Here is a 14,724-nt window from a genome sequence, read left to right on the forward strand (position 1 = left end):
AGGCCGATCTTGGCCCAATGATGTGACCTAGTCTTCTCCTCCAACGTCCTCCAATTGGCCCAAAGAGAGGCAACTGAAACCGTGATAGGCTGTCAATTGTCGAGGTGAGGCGTAAAGGTAGATAAATAATGGCATGCCTCCAATGCAAGACCTGTCTGCCTCCATTCGACCCAGGTCTCCGAACAACCGAGGCTGCTTCTTGGACTCGCACTGTTGCGCAAGAACTGAGCAAAAGGGCCTCTAACCTTTGCATAGACCTGTTTCGACATCCAAGGGGCCAAAAGCCTTGTTGTTTGCTGTCAATCACATCACGCAGGGTGCGATGGTGCGTGGAGGCATGCTCTTGGCTCGTCCTGTTCCGCGGCGGTGGGCCTCACGAACATGAGATTGCCGTCGAATCTCGACGAAACCGGTCGCAGCCCATGCTGTGGGCCTCATGAAGAGCGACTCCGGGACATTGCGCTTGGAAGGAATGAAGAAGTTCAACCCAAGGTCTTGAGAGCAAACGATTTTCATTCTTTAAAAGCCCCCGAGGAGAACGGTCTCTTCCACTTAGATGAGTCACATCTCCTCAAGTCGGCCTGTTCCTATCATTAGCTCATCAAGATTCCTCAACACTTCATCACCATTGCACTTACTCGATATTTTCGTTCATTATTCTCCCCAATCATCGACAACATGTCATCTGACGATGAACTCCCCTCCAATGTCGTCGCGCTGGAATCAGGTCTCAGCCTGCGGTTCTACGAAGCCGTTCTGCTTCTCTACTGCCTGAAGGAAGTAATGTACGAGGCAAAGAGCGTCAAGGAACCCGACCTCGAGTCTGACGTTGGAAGATCTTCGAGGGACTCTTTTCGGTGCTTTGTCAACAAGCTTGCGCAGATTTGCGACAACGAGCTGGGAGGCAGGACTGTTACAGCATTCGCTGTACTTCAACCCGGCCAGACTCAATATCGGTTTGCATCCAACCAGCGGAGCAGCGGGGAGCTTGAAGACGTCAAGACATATGTTTCCAATATTCTTGGGACCTTGGGCGGAACCCCTGACGACAAATTGAGTGGAGTGGTTGGAACGGTTCTCGAGAGCGTCCTAGCGTTCAATCGACCTGTCATCGAACAATACGCCAAGAACTTATTCCGAGTGACGGAGTTCTGTGCTCGAGTCTGTGGAAAAGAGGATAATGCAAAAGGTACGTGTGCTCACTGGCAAATTCCAGCAAATCTGTCCTGACCAGCCGTCTCATCTTATCCAGCTCGAGAAGCCGCTCGTGATATCGATACTCTGGGGAGGCTTTCTGCATTCGCATCATTGGGACCTGGGCAAAAACTGAATCTGGAGGATTGTAAGTGTTCAGTCTTCACCTGCAATTGTTGCCACAACTACAATACTAACCAATGTTTTAGTCATAAACCAAGCGGTGGAGCTCCTAGACACCATCAGCAAGCTCTACAACTCTTCCTTTGAAGGATTTATCCGCGACAAGGCTCATGCCGACAGGGACCCCGGTATCAAGACGCCTTGGAGCGAGCTACGACACGCCTTTGGCCGTCTTCATTCCTATACCATTGCCGTCAAGGTCCTCGTTTCTATGCGGCGTCGACGCCAGGAGCTGTTTGAAAATTTCGAGATTGTGGCTGTGCCATCCAGTGCACGATCTAGCTGCCCGAATGTCCGCCGCAAGGTTGATCGTATCCTGGACCGCTTTCCTCCGGACATGAAGATCGGTGAAACCTACAAGACTAATCTCCCAGAAGAGCTGCGGGATGTCATGGACAAAATGGTCAAGAAGTGCGGGACGGGCAAAAAGGGAAAGTTCAGGCCGTACGTGCATGCCGAATTGTTGCTGCTCAACTCAATCCTCACTGAGGAAGAGCGCGAGGGCGCAACACTGCGCTTCTTTGGTGGAGCAGACTATGATCGATACATTGGCTGCAGCAAGCCCACTTGTCGACTGTGCAAGCTGTATATCGACAGTCATCCCAGCGGAGTGGAATTCCGGGGCGGCCATGGGAACATCTACCACGAGTGGCGCGCACCGGATATCTGCAACGACGAGGGTGTCAATGTTGAGAAAGCAAAGAAGATAAGACAGAGTATCCACAACAAGATGTTGGACGCAATAAGGCAAAGGATCCAGACGACACTTGATGATAGGGCGATTGAGAGGAAGAATCACGATTCCAACTCGACTCCTACCAGTTACATCGGAGCTGGACGCTCGACGTGCAACCCGCACTTGGGAGCACAGGCTGCTATTTACGGGATGGACAGCATCTCGACGACGGGCGCAGTGGATGACTCGGATGATGTGGCAACCCCCCTCGGAAGGCTCACCATCGCTGGCAATAGTGATCGGTCTGGGTCTCGGACATCAATCAGCAGAAGCTCGCAGGACACGACTCCCGTTCCCGATAGTAATGCTGCTTCTCCGAACGGCTTGTCCCTGAAGGCTGTTATCGACAGACGACAACGTCCTTTGATTATCGAGGCGGATGAGTAGGATGTCGGGTCGAGTGTGTGGTGTAATTGGAGCGTTGGGTAGGTTTTGAGCCGAGAGACGGGCATGGAATTTGGCTGTGGACTTTCGTTTGTGTTGGATGTCGAATTGTGTTTGCCTGCAATCTCCTTTTTCTTGTTAGTTCACTTGTTATCGTTGTTAAGCACTGTCATGATCATGAAATTAAGAATGCACTTACTTCTGCCGTTTCGCGTTTTGAGTCAGGTGCAAGTTGACGAGCGATGTGACGACGGGCTTAGCTGTGATCGGGAAGGGTTGGGAATGCAAGAGGATTCGTTGGGAGGCCGGAAATTCTTCCTCTGCAGAGTTTTCCAGCATCATCGCGCTCCAGTGGTGCTTTTCCTACCTTGGAAGGGGTATTGGATGTTCTTGCCATCTTCCCGAATTTGAAGCTCAAGGCCAATGAGAAACTCCGGGCATCTGTTCTTTCCGTTCTCACACACAAAAGGTAGGTACCGGCGAAGCAGGTCCCCGCCCGAACCCTCGTCGTTCTCTCCGCTGTACCGATGTCGCAATTCCCCCTCTTCGGCTCGGTCCCGATTCCAACCCGGTGCAGTCACGAGAGAGCCGGCCTCGAGCACACTCCTTCCCAAGACGCAACACAAAAAGTGGCAGGTGCAAAAACCCCCATTTCGCGAACCTTCCCGGCATCGGAGCGGCTGCTGTATGCGATACTAGGGCCACGGAGAAGGTGTGATGGAAGCTTCAATTTGCTCATGGACCCGGGCAAGTCGATTGTTCCTTTCTTCCATATAGCACTACGAACGCGACGATGGCGACATCAAGTGACGTGAGCCAAGGTCGTATGGGAGTTGTTGATTTTGGTTTGGGCAACAGCGAACTGACCTGGCGCGGGGTCATGGGAGAACGCGTGGCCGATAAGATAAGACGCTCTCTCCCGGCAGGCAAAAAGGTACGTACCTCCCGTCCGTTTGTAAGGCAGCTCGACCAATTCTTTTTGCTTTCTTCCGCACTCTCTTTCTATCTTCTATCTCGTTTATTTACCGATCATTTCCGTACCAGGAAAGTAGGAGTTTAGCAAATAGCTGCTATGCAGTTGACTTTTTGAGACGCTTGTTCTTGCCCAAACTGTTGTTCTATAGCCAAATGACAGCAGAATAACGGTTCGGAAGTGTCAACGCTTCGTGGTTTCTCTATACCGCATATTCTCATTCAACTGGGTTTTATTCCCCTGCTGTTCGGGCCAATCAGGTAGTAAGCTTGGTCTGCTAACAGCGTTGCGGAGTCGGCATCCAAAGACATTAATAGCCAAAAAGTCCGGGGGATAAAACCCAGTTGAGTAAGAACTAGCGGTATATCTACAGCACAAGTCAGCAGGTCGCGTGCGGTTAGTACGTTAGTGCCTTTCGCGGGCGGGACCCGTATAGAGCCCCGTGCGCACTAACCAATTATTATCGCACGAACGTTTCTGCTCACAAAGCCCACGTGAATAACTGTTAGCACTAACATGTTAACTTTCATCCTGTTAGCAGCCGTGCAAAAAAATCCACCACGGAAGGGCCGTGGCAGCTTGCCTGCCGCCCCGAACACTATTTGCATCTCATTTACATCTCCAATTGCCATTTACACCTCCATTTACACCTCCATTTGCATCTCCATTTGCATCTCCATTTGCACCTCCATTTGCACCTCCACGCTTTATATAAAATTGAAAGGCCCTTCCTAGGTCCCTTTTAGTCTTACATCCTTTACGGGAGGGCCGAGGCCCGTAGGGCCTCCCGGAACACTAGTCAGACGTTTAAGACCTCCCAACCAATAATGAACAGTAAGAAAAGAGTAAAATAATGGTTGAAACAGCTGAGCGTTGAAATAACGAGATATTGACTACGTCAAAATTTAGGTGAGATTTGAAATATAGTAGTTGCTGTTCAAACTTTTTTTCCAACAGTCAATTTACAGTTTGCTAGACCCCCCTCCTCTTTCCTGTTACGGTTGTCTCACTCACTAGTCGCTTTCCATTTCATTTTCATGCTATCATTCAATCCGGTGTTAGCGTATGCTGGTTGCTGGAAAACTCCCGGCAGCACTCCGTCAGCACCTCCATGCCCTAGCCCCCGATATTTCCACTGGACCGTGTCTTTCTTTTCACACTTCACTGCACTGTATATACTTTCACCTTTTCACGTTTTGGTCTTTGACTTTTGGGGCCAAACAGGAGTTTCGATCAATAGCGTGTTATACATCGCAACAATTATCCCCCAATTTTGTTTTCTTGCACAGTATAATTTCCGTAACAACCCAAATAGACAAAACCCATCTTCTCTTCCGCTCTATAAGTACCTAGGATTAATATCCATGATCTCTTCCTCGCATTCCAACCTATTACATAACCGGCATGTTTTCTTTCTTCGTTGATCCCAAGATTCGTTTGCTCTTTTACCCCTTCCTTGTACCTGCCAACACCACCAGCTGCTATTAAAAGATGCTTCAGTCTCTTCCCTTTCACTCCTGTAAGAAAAACTAATCATTGTTACCTGCCCGACTGAACCGTTTATTCTAGTTCCCAACCATTTCTCTTCATTTTTCAACGCCCCCTCCCCCCGATTTGATTCCGCTATTTCTCCCTCCTGTCTACCTCACCGGCCATTCCCGTCGGTTTCTTAACGCTGCTGGCCCACCACCAGTGGGTACCACGGGCCACTCGTCACACTCGCTGTAGCCTTTAATCACCACCGAGCCCCCTTGCCCAACACTCGTCATCGGGGCCTTCTTTTACTCAAAGAATTATCTCTAGTCAATCTTACCTTCCCGACGAGATAAACACTCTAAGGCTCTCTAGACCATTTCTTCTCTTTGTTTCACTTCATTTTTTACCCCCGACCCTTTTCCTTTCTCCCGACAAAGAACTGACTCAGTCATGTCTAACCTCCCGTCAACTCTCATCTCCCCTCGCTTTTACCGCCTGTTCCCCTCCATATTCCACCTCCTCGCCAACCCTAGTTTACCTCCCAGTCTCCCTCCCATCCCTTACTCCATATATGAACATACCTCCCCTCTACTAACCTACACTACTGACCATAACCACCGGGCTTCCTAAACACCGCAAACCCACCACCACTACCATTCATCCCACCAGCAGTAGCAGTAGGACTAGCCACCGCCGCGCCTACATTTGCCCATTTCCACGTGGTCGATGACGTGGGACAAGATGATGTCGTTGTGGTCGACGACGACGTGGGACAAGATGATGTCGTTGTGGTCGACGACGACGTGGGACAAGATGTGCTAGATGTGCCCGTGGCGTTGGCCGCGTAGGTGTACGTGATTGTGGTGCCGGCTACGGTAAGGGTGGTGACGCTGAGGTTTGTGATGCAGCTGGTGGTGGTGCTGCTAGTGCTAGACGTGCTAGAAGTACTCGTCCCCGTATTGGCCCCCACTGTCCCCGTGGTCGTCACCGTTGTAGTCCCCGTTGTCGTTGTCGTGCTCCCACCCAGCGTCGTGGTGGAGGTGAAGGTTGACGTAAACGTGGAAGTCACGGTTGAAGTGGAGGTTCCAGTAGAGGTCGTGGTGGAGGTGGAAGTTCCAGTGGAGGTGGTTGTTCCTGTAGTCGTTCCTGTTGTTGTGCTGGTTGAGGTGCCGCCGATTACGATGGTGGAAGTGAAGGTTGAGGTGAAGGTTGAAGTGAAGGTGGAGAGGGAGGTGCTTGATGTGCTACTAGTGCTACTAGTGCTACTGGTAGTAGAGGTAGAAGAACTAGTTGTTGAGGTTGATGTCGGAGAGAGAGTGATAGTGGACCCGTTTGGCAGGGTAATGACTGTTAGAGTCTGTCATTTTTGTTAGGATATCTATCTTGACCATCGATAGAGGAGGCATCCAATGGGGTTCAAAGACACGGAGAACTCACACTAACACCCCCCACAGTTGAAGTACTGGTACTGGTAGTCGTCGTCGTAGTAGTAGTAGGACTAGCTGCAGTCGTAACAGTTACCGTGGTGGTAGATACCGTGCTGGTGGAAACAGCGTTGTATGTTGGGTATGAGAAGGTCGATGTGATGGTCTGTGAATCATCATGTCAGTACCCCCTATTCAACTCAACGCCAACAGTCAATCTAAGATACGGATGTCGATTGATGACTTGACTTACCACAGTAACAGTAGAAGGCGTAGCCGACAGAAACCCCGTATTGTTACCACCACCGCCAAACCGGCATTGGCATGCATACTGAAGGATATTCGCCGGGTAGGCTCCCAGGTTTCGGGCGTTGATGTTGTAGCAGTTGTTGTTGTTATCGTTGTTGTTGCCATTAAAGCCGTTGTTGCCGTTGTTGCCGTTGTTGCCATTAAAGCCGTTGTTGCCAAAATTACCATTGCCGTTGCCATTGCCGTTAAATCCATTGTTGCCGTTGTTGCCATTGCCATTATTCCAACCATTGCCGCCCCCATAAACATTCGTCTGCGTAGCAGCTACAACGCTCGTCACCGTGCCGGTGGTAGTAAACGTGGAAGTACCGGTTGTTGTTCCGGTTGTTGTCCCTGTGGTCGTGAAAGTCGTCGTTCCGGTGGTTGTGAGGGTTGGGATGTTTAGGAGGGACAGGGTGGATGTGAAGGTGGATGTGGTGGAGGAGGTAAAGGTAGAGGTAAAGGTGGATGTGAATGTGGTGGTGATGGTGGATGTGAATGTTGACAGGCTTGTGCTTGAGGATAAGGCGTTATTTGTGGCTGTTGCCCCATACTGCCCTCCCGGGTTACCGGCTTCTTCTCTACCTTGTAACTGCTTTCGGTTCCTGTAAGCGGCGAGGCCGGTGGTTCTTGTGGTCGTGGAGGTGGCGCTGCCGGCTGTGGTGGTGGTAGTTGTGGTGGTGGTGGTGGTGGATGTTGCGGTGGTCCCGCCTGTTGTGCTGGTTACTGTTGAAGTGGCAGTTCTACCAAAGGAGGTTAGCAATGGTACGCTCACAGATCATTTCGGAGAAGCTTCTCACAACTTACACAGACTGGGTGAACGTGGCTTGGTATGTAGTACTGGTGAGGGTGACGCTGGTGACAGTGGTAGTCGACGCTGCCGAGGTCACAAAGGCGTTGATGTAACCTCTTTGAACACAAAAGTTATAGAAGGTGGAATCGATGTAGTTGATACACTGGGAATTAATGTTTGCTTGGTTCTGACAAGCGTACCAGTTGAAGACATTGCTGTTGCTGCAACCATTGTTGACATTGAGGGGGAACGATTGATCACAATGATGTGTGCCACCTCCGTGTAGTGCAAGACCAAGGACTGTGGGTAGAAGTTGGCCAACAATGGCCGCGGCGATGTAGAAGACCTTCATTTTGGCCTTGTTGTCACGATGTTGCTGGACTGGAGGTGTGGTGGCACGGAGAAATGGCTTGGATTGTGTGGTCAAGGAAAAGGATGGGAGTAGGGCTCTTTTGCTCTGGAGACAAGCTGATACGGATGAACCGGAGTTCCGCGGGGCAAAAGATTTGCTGGTGCATTATCTCTTGATGTAGCCTTGGTTGTTGTACCTCTAAAGGTAGGTATTCGGCATTGACTTGCTTCTTGGAAGTGGCGGCGGCATGGTCTGGGAAGCAAGACACCGACAGCGTGTTGGCGTTAATCACTCACGCACCATACCCTTGATTGTCCAACAGTAATTTCGATGATAAGGTAGGGCAAAAGAACATAACAAAGTAAATGGAAATTCCCAATCGTACCCCACAGCCGTATGAGCAAGGTAAACGACCATCAAGCATCCCAACCTCTGGTACATGCCCCGGTCACTGGACACTCTTTGACAGTCCTGATGGACGCTTGTCCCATGATACAATTTTGCCCCTTGTCAGCCAAAGCATGCGAGGTGTTGTTTCTGGCTTTGCTTTGCTCGAGTACCTGCCTGTAGGCATCAGGGTTCTCGGGCGATGACCGGCAGTATTGGCCCGGCAAAATGGACGCTGTCAGAGTCTGAAGCCCAATGACCAAACCATCAGACACAGCACGAACTTGTGCACAGATCCAAAATGTCAGCTCAATTGTTGATTCCCACTATTGTAACTCAACTCGTTGTTTAGGCCTTCTCTCCCTCTGGGAACCGCTCCGTGACCTTGACCCACAAGTTGGACTGGCAGACGATGTTGACGTTGAATTCGTGCCACGGGTTCTTGGGCTCGACGAGTTGGAGATCGAAGCGACGGAAAAACTATTTCAAGATTCCCTATGGTCAATATTAAATTACCAACGACAGAGACCGTACATGGACTTACCTCGACAAACACCTTGCTGAGCTCCATCAAGGCAACGGGCTTCCCCAAACACGCCCACCGGCCATAGCCAAACACCATCTCGGTGACCTGCTGCATCTCCAACCTTTTGGCCGGGGTGGCATTCAACCATCTCTCCGGGCGGAAGATCTCGGCGTCGTCACCAAAGACATCCTTCCTCCGGATCAGACCGCCGAAGTTTTGGCCGACGCGAGTGCCTTCGGGAATGAACATGCCGTTGATAGTGTCTCCGCCTTTGGGAGGCGATTTCATGCACAAGCCCGAGAAAGGCGGTTGCATGCGCAGTCCTTCGTAGATGCATGCCTAAGTCATAAATTGTTAGTGTATCCTTGCCGTTATCATCAAGGTTCTCATGCCCAAAACATACCTGCAAGTACTCCAACTGCTTCCCCTCCTCGGCTTTCACTGGACTAGAAACCTTCCCTTGTGCAATCGCCCTGTCAATCTCCTCCTGCAAGCGCACATACGCCATCTTGCTCGTCGCCAGGTGGAACATGGTCGACCTAATCGCCACCGTGGTAGTATCCGACCCAGCCCCAATCTGAAAAAGCACCTCGACCTCGCACGCCTGCTGATCAATGCCATGTCTGACAAAGCTGCCCAACATATCCTTCCTGTCCTCCGCCTTCTCGCCAAACCTGCGTGCCACAACCTCCCTCGCCACACCCATCACCCTTCCCATCCCGTCCTTGTCGCTATGCTTCGGCCCAAACAACGACAAGAACCACCCGCTCATAAAGATTTTCCTTAGTACAGGAATTTCCGCCAGCAGCCCGATAGCCGGCACCGTCCTTTTCACCGTGCTCATCCACCCGAACAGGTCCGAGTCCGTCTCCAGCCAGCCGAACTCTTTGCCATAAGCAATGCGCGTGATCACGTCTAGCGTAAAGAACTGCATCACAGTCGCTAGATCCATTTTTTTGAACACGCCCCGCTCGTCTTCCGAGATGTATCGCTCGCGGATGTGTCCGATTAATGTGGCGATGACCTCGTCAACGTCACTTTCCAAGCACGGGTTCTCGCGGCCCGAGTAGCCAAAGGACAGCCGGGACTTGAATACGTCGTGGACTTTGGTGTCGGGCTCGTCAAACAAAGAGCCGCCGCGCGGGTCGAGGGTCATGGCGCGGTACCAGTTCGATCGGCCCCAGGCGGAGCGGGCGCCGTTCATGTGCTTGATGACGGCTGGGTCATCGGTGATGAGGTCTGTTGGGCCGATGCGTACAAGGGTGGATTGGTATTCCTGGTTGAGGCGGCTGTAGCCGTCGGAGTGGTGGCCGGAGAACCATATTTTTAGCATGAAGAGGGGGGAGAACTGGGCGAGGATTGGACCGGGGAAGTGGGAGAGACGGCGGTAGGTGAGGATGGTGGAGATCAGGAGGTAGGCAACGAGGGAGAGACCCAAGATGGGCAGGGCATAGGGCCCTTGGGCGAGGGAGAGGAGTTCGGAGAGCATTTTCGGTGGTGTCTTGTGTGTTCAGAGCCAAGATGCTCAGACTGCTACGAAGTGACTGGAAGTAGGAGTGGGTCTGGCGACACGGACTCGACTTTTATACCATCATCTCATGGTGCACCATCTTCAAGGTAAGTTATACCCTTGACCTTTTTGTGCTTGCTTTCGACTAGGACGTTCCTGGACAATTGCCGTGCAAGTGTCCTCCAGATTCCCATCTTCATGATAGTGGATACTGGCGTGGTCCTCCCCGTCTACTCGTCCCTGCCGTCCCCTGCTAATGGTACCCTACGTGCAGTAACATCACGAACCGTCACATACGAAGAATCCTGGGGAGGCACCGATAACGGTTGACATATTGGACAACGATAATCATCGGTATTTGTTCCGTACCTCTACATTGTTTGACGTCTAGATAAAGTGCGGATGGATGACTGAGAACCCTTGCCGTCTTGAGTGACATCGAGAACTCTATATGCGTGCCGAGACGGGGAAAGAAGGAATGAAACCTCAAGACTCAAAATTATCGATGCACAACAGGACGGCACGTTCCCTCATGCGTGTCCATCATTACTTGAAATGACGATATCAGGAGCTTTCGGCATAACTTCCCATTGCAGACGCCCGGTCCTACCTACCCGTCCGTCTACGCATGGCCTTTCGTCCCCGGAGCACGGCATTACCTAGACAACCCGCCATCCTTCACGTTCATGGACCCCGAGTGTCTCACCAACGTTCTTCGAAGTATTCGCGCGACTCTAACCAATCACGAGCTCGAATATCACTGCAGCGTTTCAATATTGGTGCTGCACATCATGGATGCCAATACCGACCGACACTGACTGCACGGTGTCGATCTCTCCTGCCTCCCGGTCTGGATGACTCCTCCCGGTTAAACAACATCTGGTTATACAAACGCAACACCAAGTTGGGGTTCGTTCCTCGGCATAAGTCATGAAGAAATCCTTGATAACGGCAGTCATCGTCCTACGCACCTGAGGAGAGTATCTAAAGGGGATATTGAATCCGCATATCAACCGATCGATAGGTCCACACATCGCACAGCTTTGATCATGCGGGATTGCCTCACTCGGTAAGTCCTGATGCTTGCTGAACTACATCTTGCAAGATACGGCAGAGGTAAAAAAAGCATGGTTGTAGGGAAAAAAGAAAAACAGAAAAAAAAAGGAAAAGAAAAGAGAAGAAATTATAGCAGAAAGGACGACGCCTATCAAATGCACCACTCTCTCACTCCCTTCACTCACGTTCATCCCGGCCTTGACAATTTGGAACATAGTTATGTTGGCCGCTCAAGCCTTGCTTGGAATTCGGCATCATACCACGGGAGCCTAGTCATTCGTTGCACGAACGAGATATGCATGGGCAGGTTTGAAAGAGGTAATGAATGAAGAAACAACAGCCAACCAACCAAAGTGTAAATAAAATCAAAGGTTGAACGAAGAAGTCTGGGATAACTCAATCCTCAACGATGGTGGTGGTCCGTCCCCCTCTCCTCTCTCTCTCTGTCTCTCTGTATACATGGATGCAGCATGCAACAACCAACTTCCGAACCAACTCGATCGACCACGAGGAGGAATCCAAGCTCAGAAGGGGAAAAAAAAAGGAAAAAAAGAAAAAGGATGTGTCCTGCCAGGAGTCGAACCTAGAACCTATTATGGTCCCGCATCGACCAGCTCACTCAGTAAGGTCACCAACACTATTACTAAGGTACCTACGTAGCTACGGTAGGTACGTTAGCTTAGGTAGTTTTGTGGGGGCTCACTTACCCACGTCAGCCAGTCCGCCGCGGAAACCTTAGGATGACCACTTTCCAGGACGACAGACTGACCACCAAGATGTGGTTATATACCCAAGAGCAGGTGCGCATGTGAACTGATTCCTTATCCACACTTCCACTTGTCGTTCACCACACGCGTGTCCTTGTCTCATTTATCCAACCCTGACGAGTAGCCCCCTCAACGAATTTTTGTTTTGTTTGTGAGACGAAAACTGAACTAGGTGCTGTAGCGAGGTGATGCACCTTTGATGGTCATTGGCATAATCGTGTCGATTGCTGATGCCCCTCGATACCTACCTTAACAGGAGTCATCATCAATCGCCCCCGTCATCGTCATCTTTTCCGTGTCTATCAAACCCCTTCTCCCTTCCTTATCAACCTTTATTATATGTACCTCCCAGCCCTTATCATTCCCACCACTCATCCTCATTATCCCACACGCCTTCGCCAACCTTAAAAATCCCCATCTTCCATCTTCCCGCCCTCTTCATTCTCCCTCTCCAAAAACCGAACCTTAACACCCGTCAACATACTCATAAAATACCTCTCCATATCTTTTTCCTCTGGCATATGTGTGACCTCAACCTTGAACTCCGCCACCAACCGGGGAACCACCTTCCAAACAATCAGCTCGGCCAAGTGCCGCCCGGGACAGGTGCGTGCGCCGCCGCCGTAGGTGAGGTTTATGTGGAGCATTTCTCTTAGTCTTTTGTGTTCCAGGTCTTCTGGGGTCGGCTGTTGACTGTCGTTGCCGGTAGAATCGGAGGTGGATCCGGAGTCGGCACCGGAGGTCGTACTTGATGGCCCAGAGTACATGTAGGACGACCTGGTGGAAGCCGATAGCCACCGGCTCGGGTTGTAGCTGTCGGCGTCGAGACCAAAGATCTCGGGGTTCCGATGCAACGCAACAGGATTACACCCCACCGTAGTTCCCGGCGGGATGTAGTGACCATGCATCGTGACACCCTCTCCTTGCGGAACAGTCCTCGAAAGACTCATTGCAATGACCGGGTGCAGTCTCTGCGCCTCCTTAATTGCCGCCAAGGTATACTTGAGCTCCTTGGCCGTCGCATCAAAGGGGACCGTCCTAGAGGCACTTCCACTCCCGCCATCCTGGCCCTGTTGTCCCCGAAGATAAGTCCCAACCTCCTCCGCAACCCTGTCCTGAACAGCCTCATGCATCCCAATCATACCCAAACAAGCCGTCAGCGCCGAACAAAGCGTCTCATGGCCCGCACCAAAGTTCGTCGTGGCCATTCGTCGGAGATAAGTCTCCGTGAACTGCTCCGGCTTAGCCTTGTGCAGCTGTATCAAGTCTTCCAACAAATCCTTTGGCCTCGCCACTTCCTTCTTAGGTGGCTTATTCTTCTTCTTGCTTGCCTTCGCCCTGGGATCTTTGGTCTCCCCTTTCAGCGCAGCCGCTATGCGCTTGGAAGACTTTTGGTAGACGGGAGTAAAGAACGGCTTAAAGTTCTTGGGCGTGGCGAAGGTGACGTTCCAGATGTTGGAGAACCATCTTGTTATGCCCTTGCCTATCCAGCTTCCCATCGCCCCTTCCAAGAATCCCAGTTTGGTGATGACAGGGAAGAGACCGAAGACGGACTTGCGCTTCCACCCCTGATACCCCTGCCTACTAGTTCCCCCATCACTTCCCGCCTTGATATACCCGGGACTCCAACCCAGCACCACAGCTCCCAAACATTCCACAGCAATGATATGCATCCACTCCTTCACATCAACCTCCTCCCCCTTTAACCCCTTTAACTTCGCGACAGCAGAGTCCAAAACTGCATCAATCTGCGGCTCAAACCTTTTGAGAGAAGAAAGTTGATAAACAGGCCCTATCAGCCTGCGCTGAGTTCTATACCTAGGCATATATCTTTCGGAAAGTAAGTCCAGCGTGTCGGCATGTTGCACCTCCACCCTTGGGGGGACGGGAGAAAATGAGAGGGATGGTTTGGTAAGCACCGTCGACAGATAAAAATCAGATTTTTCGAAACCGCTTCCTGCGCTGTAGATTACTTTGAAGGCGTCCCGGGCGTTGATCCAGAGTTCATCTGGCCCGACCCTAACTACCGGGCCGTACTTTTGGTGTAAAGTCTTGCCGAGGGTGTACATCCTGCCGGAGCGGGCGTGGTGGGCGTGCCAGATGTTGGAGAGGACGGCGAGGCGGGGACCGGGAATGGAGGATAGGGGGTGGAAGTAGAGGCGGTAGAGGGCGATGGTAACGATTGCGAGGAAGACGAGGAGGAGAAGTAATGCCATCGCCTTGATCAACATGATGAATGGGGCCATTAGGACGGCTTGGTATGTTGAGAGGGACATCTTCGTGAGTCTCGTGATGGTGGGAGTTGTTGGTGTTGGATGGATAAGTGGGTCTTGACTTATACAGTGATCCAATCGGGTATTAGCCAGTCGGTACCTTAGGAGTAACGATGGCTGCTCCCTTTGGACTTGAGCCTCCGATTGCTGTCCGTAAACTGTTCAGTCCCAGGTTACTTCTGTATGTCGAGAAGCGGTGCTTGTGTCAGATGAAAAATTCCTAGGCCGAAATGTGCATGTGCTAGTTCAGCCGACGTCCAGCATATTTTCTTGTGGTGGTGGTGGCGGTCCAAAGGCGGCGTTGGTGTGCTGTTGGTGTTCAGTGAAAAAAGCTGACGCCAACGGCAATTGGAAGAATTTTTGCTGAAACATCGACGGGGACAAAAATTTGGGTATCTTCAG

At 51.2% G+C, this 14,724-nt stretch overlaps 4 protein-coding genes across 4 annotated transcripts; 1 reads left to right on the top strand and 3 right to left on the bottom strand.

Annotated features, from left to right (window-relative positions):
• Nucleotides 1-557: 557 nt before the first annotated feature.
• Nucleotides 558-2,653, top strand: SMAC4_09299 (uncharacterized protein). The gene is made up of 3 exons (XM_003347767.2): nucleotides 558-1,189; nucleotides 1,253-1,342; nucleotides 1,404-2,653. Exons 1-3 carry the CDS (start codon nucleotides 679-681, stop codon nucleotides 2,498-2,500), a joined length of 1,698 nt encoding a protein of 565 aa, XP_003347815.1. The 5' UTR covers nucleotides 558-678; the 3' UTR covers nucleotides 2,501-2,653.
• Nucleotides 2,654-5,547: 2,894 nt separating this feature from the next.
• SMAC4_09298 (uncharacterized protein) lies at nucleotides 5,548-7,803 on the bottom strand (the record flags this gene model as incomplete). The annotated part of the gene is made up of 4 exons (XM_003347766.1): nucleotides 5,548-6,303; nucleotides 6,384-6,536; nucleotides 6,624-7,401; nucleotides 7,466-7,803. 4 exons carry the CDS (start codon nucleotides 7,801-7,803, stop codon nucleotides 5,548-5,550), a joined length of 2,025 nt encoding a protein of 674 aa, XP_003347814.1.
• A 320-nt stretch (nucleotides 7,804-8,123) lies between these two features.
• SMAC4_09297 (uncharacterized protein) lies at nucleotides 8,124-10,449 on the bottom strand. The gene is made up of 3 exons (XM_003347765.2): nucleotides 9,120-10,449; nucleotides 8,735-9,055; nucleotides 8,124-8,670 (listed from the first exon to the last, which is right to left on the bottom strand). Exons 1-3 carry the CDS (start codon nucleotides 10,203-10,205, stop codon nucleotides 8,539-8,541), a joined length of 1,539 nt encoding a protein of 512 aa, XP_003347813.1. The 5' UTR covers nucleotides 10,206-10,449; the 3' UTR covers nucleotides 8,124-8,538.
• A 2,004-nt stretch (nucleotides 10,450-12,453) lies between these two features.
• SMAC4_09296 (uncharacterized protein) lies at nucleotides 12,454-14,325 on the bottom strand (the record flags this gene model as incomplete). Its single annotated transcript, XM_003347764.1, has 1 exon — nucleotides 12,454-14,325. The coding sequence occupies one exon, from the start codon at nucleotides 14,323-14,325 to the stop codon at nucleotides 12,454-12,456; it is 1,872 nt and encodes a 623-aa protein (XP_003347812.1).
• Nucleotides 14,326-14,724: the final 399 nt, after the last annotated feature.

Source organism: Sordaria macrospora, chromosome 6 (assembly GCF_033870435.1).
Source record: "Sordaria macrospora chromosome 6, complete sequence".
In the NCBI taxonomy this organism is placed as follows: domain Eukaryota; kingdom Fungi; phylum Ascomycota; class Sordariomycetes; order Sordariales; family Sordariaceae; genus Sordaria; species Sordaria macrospora.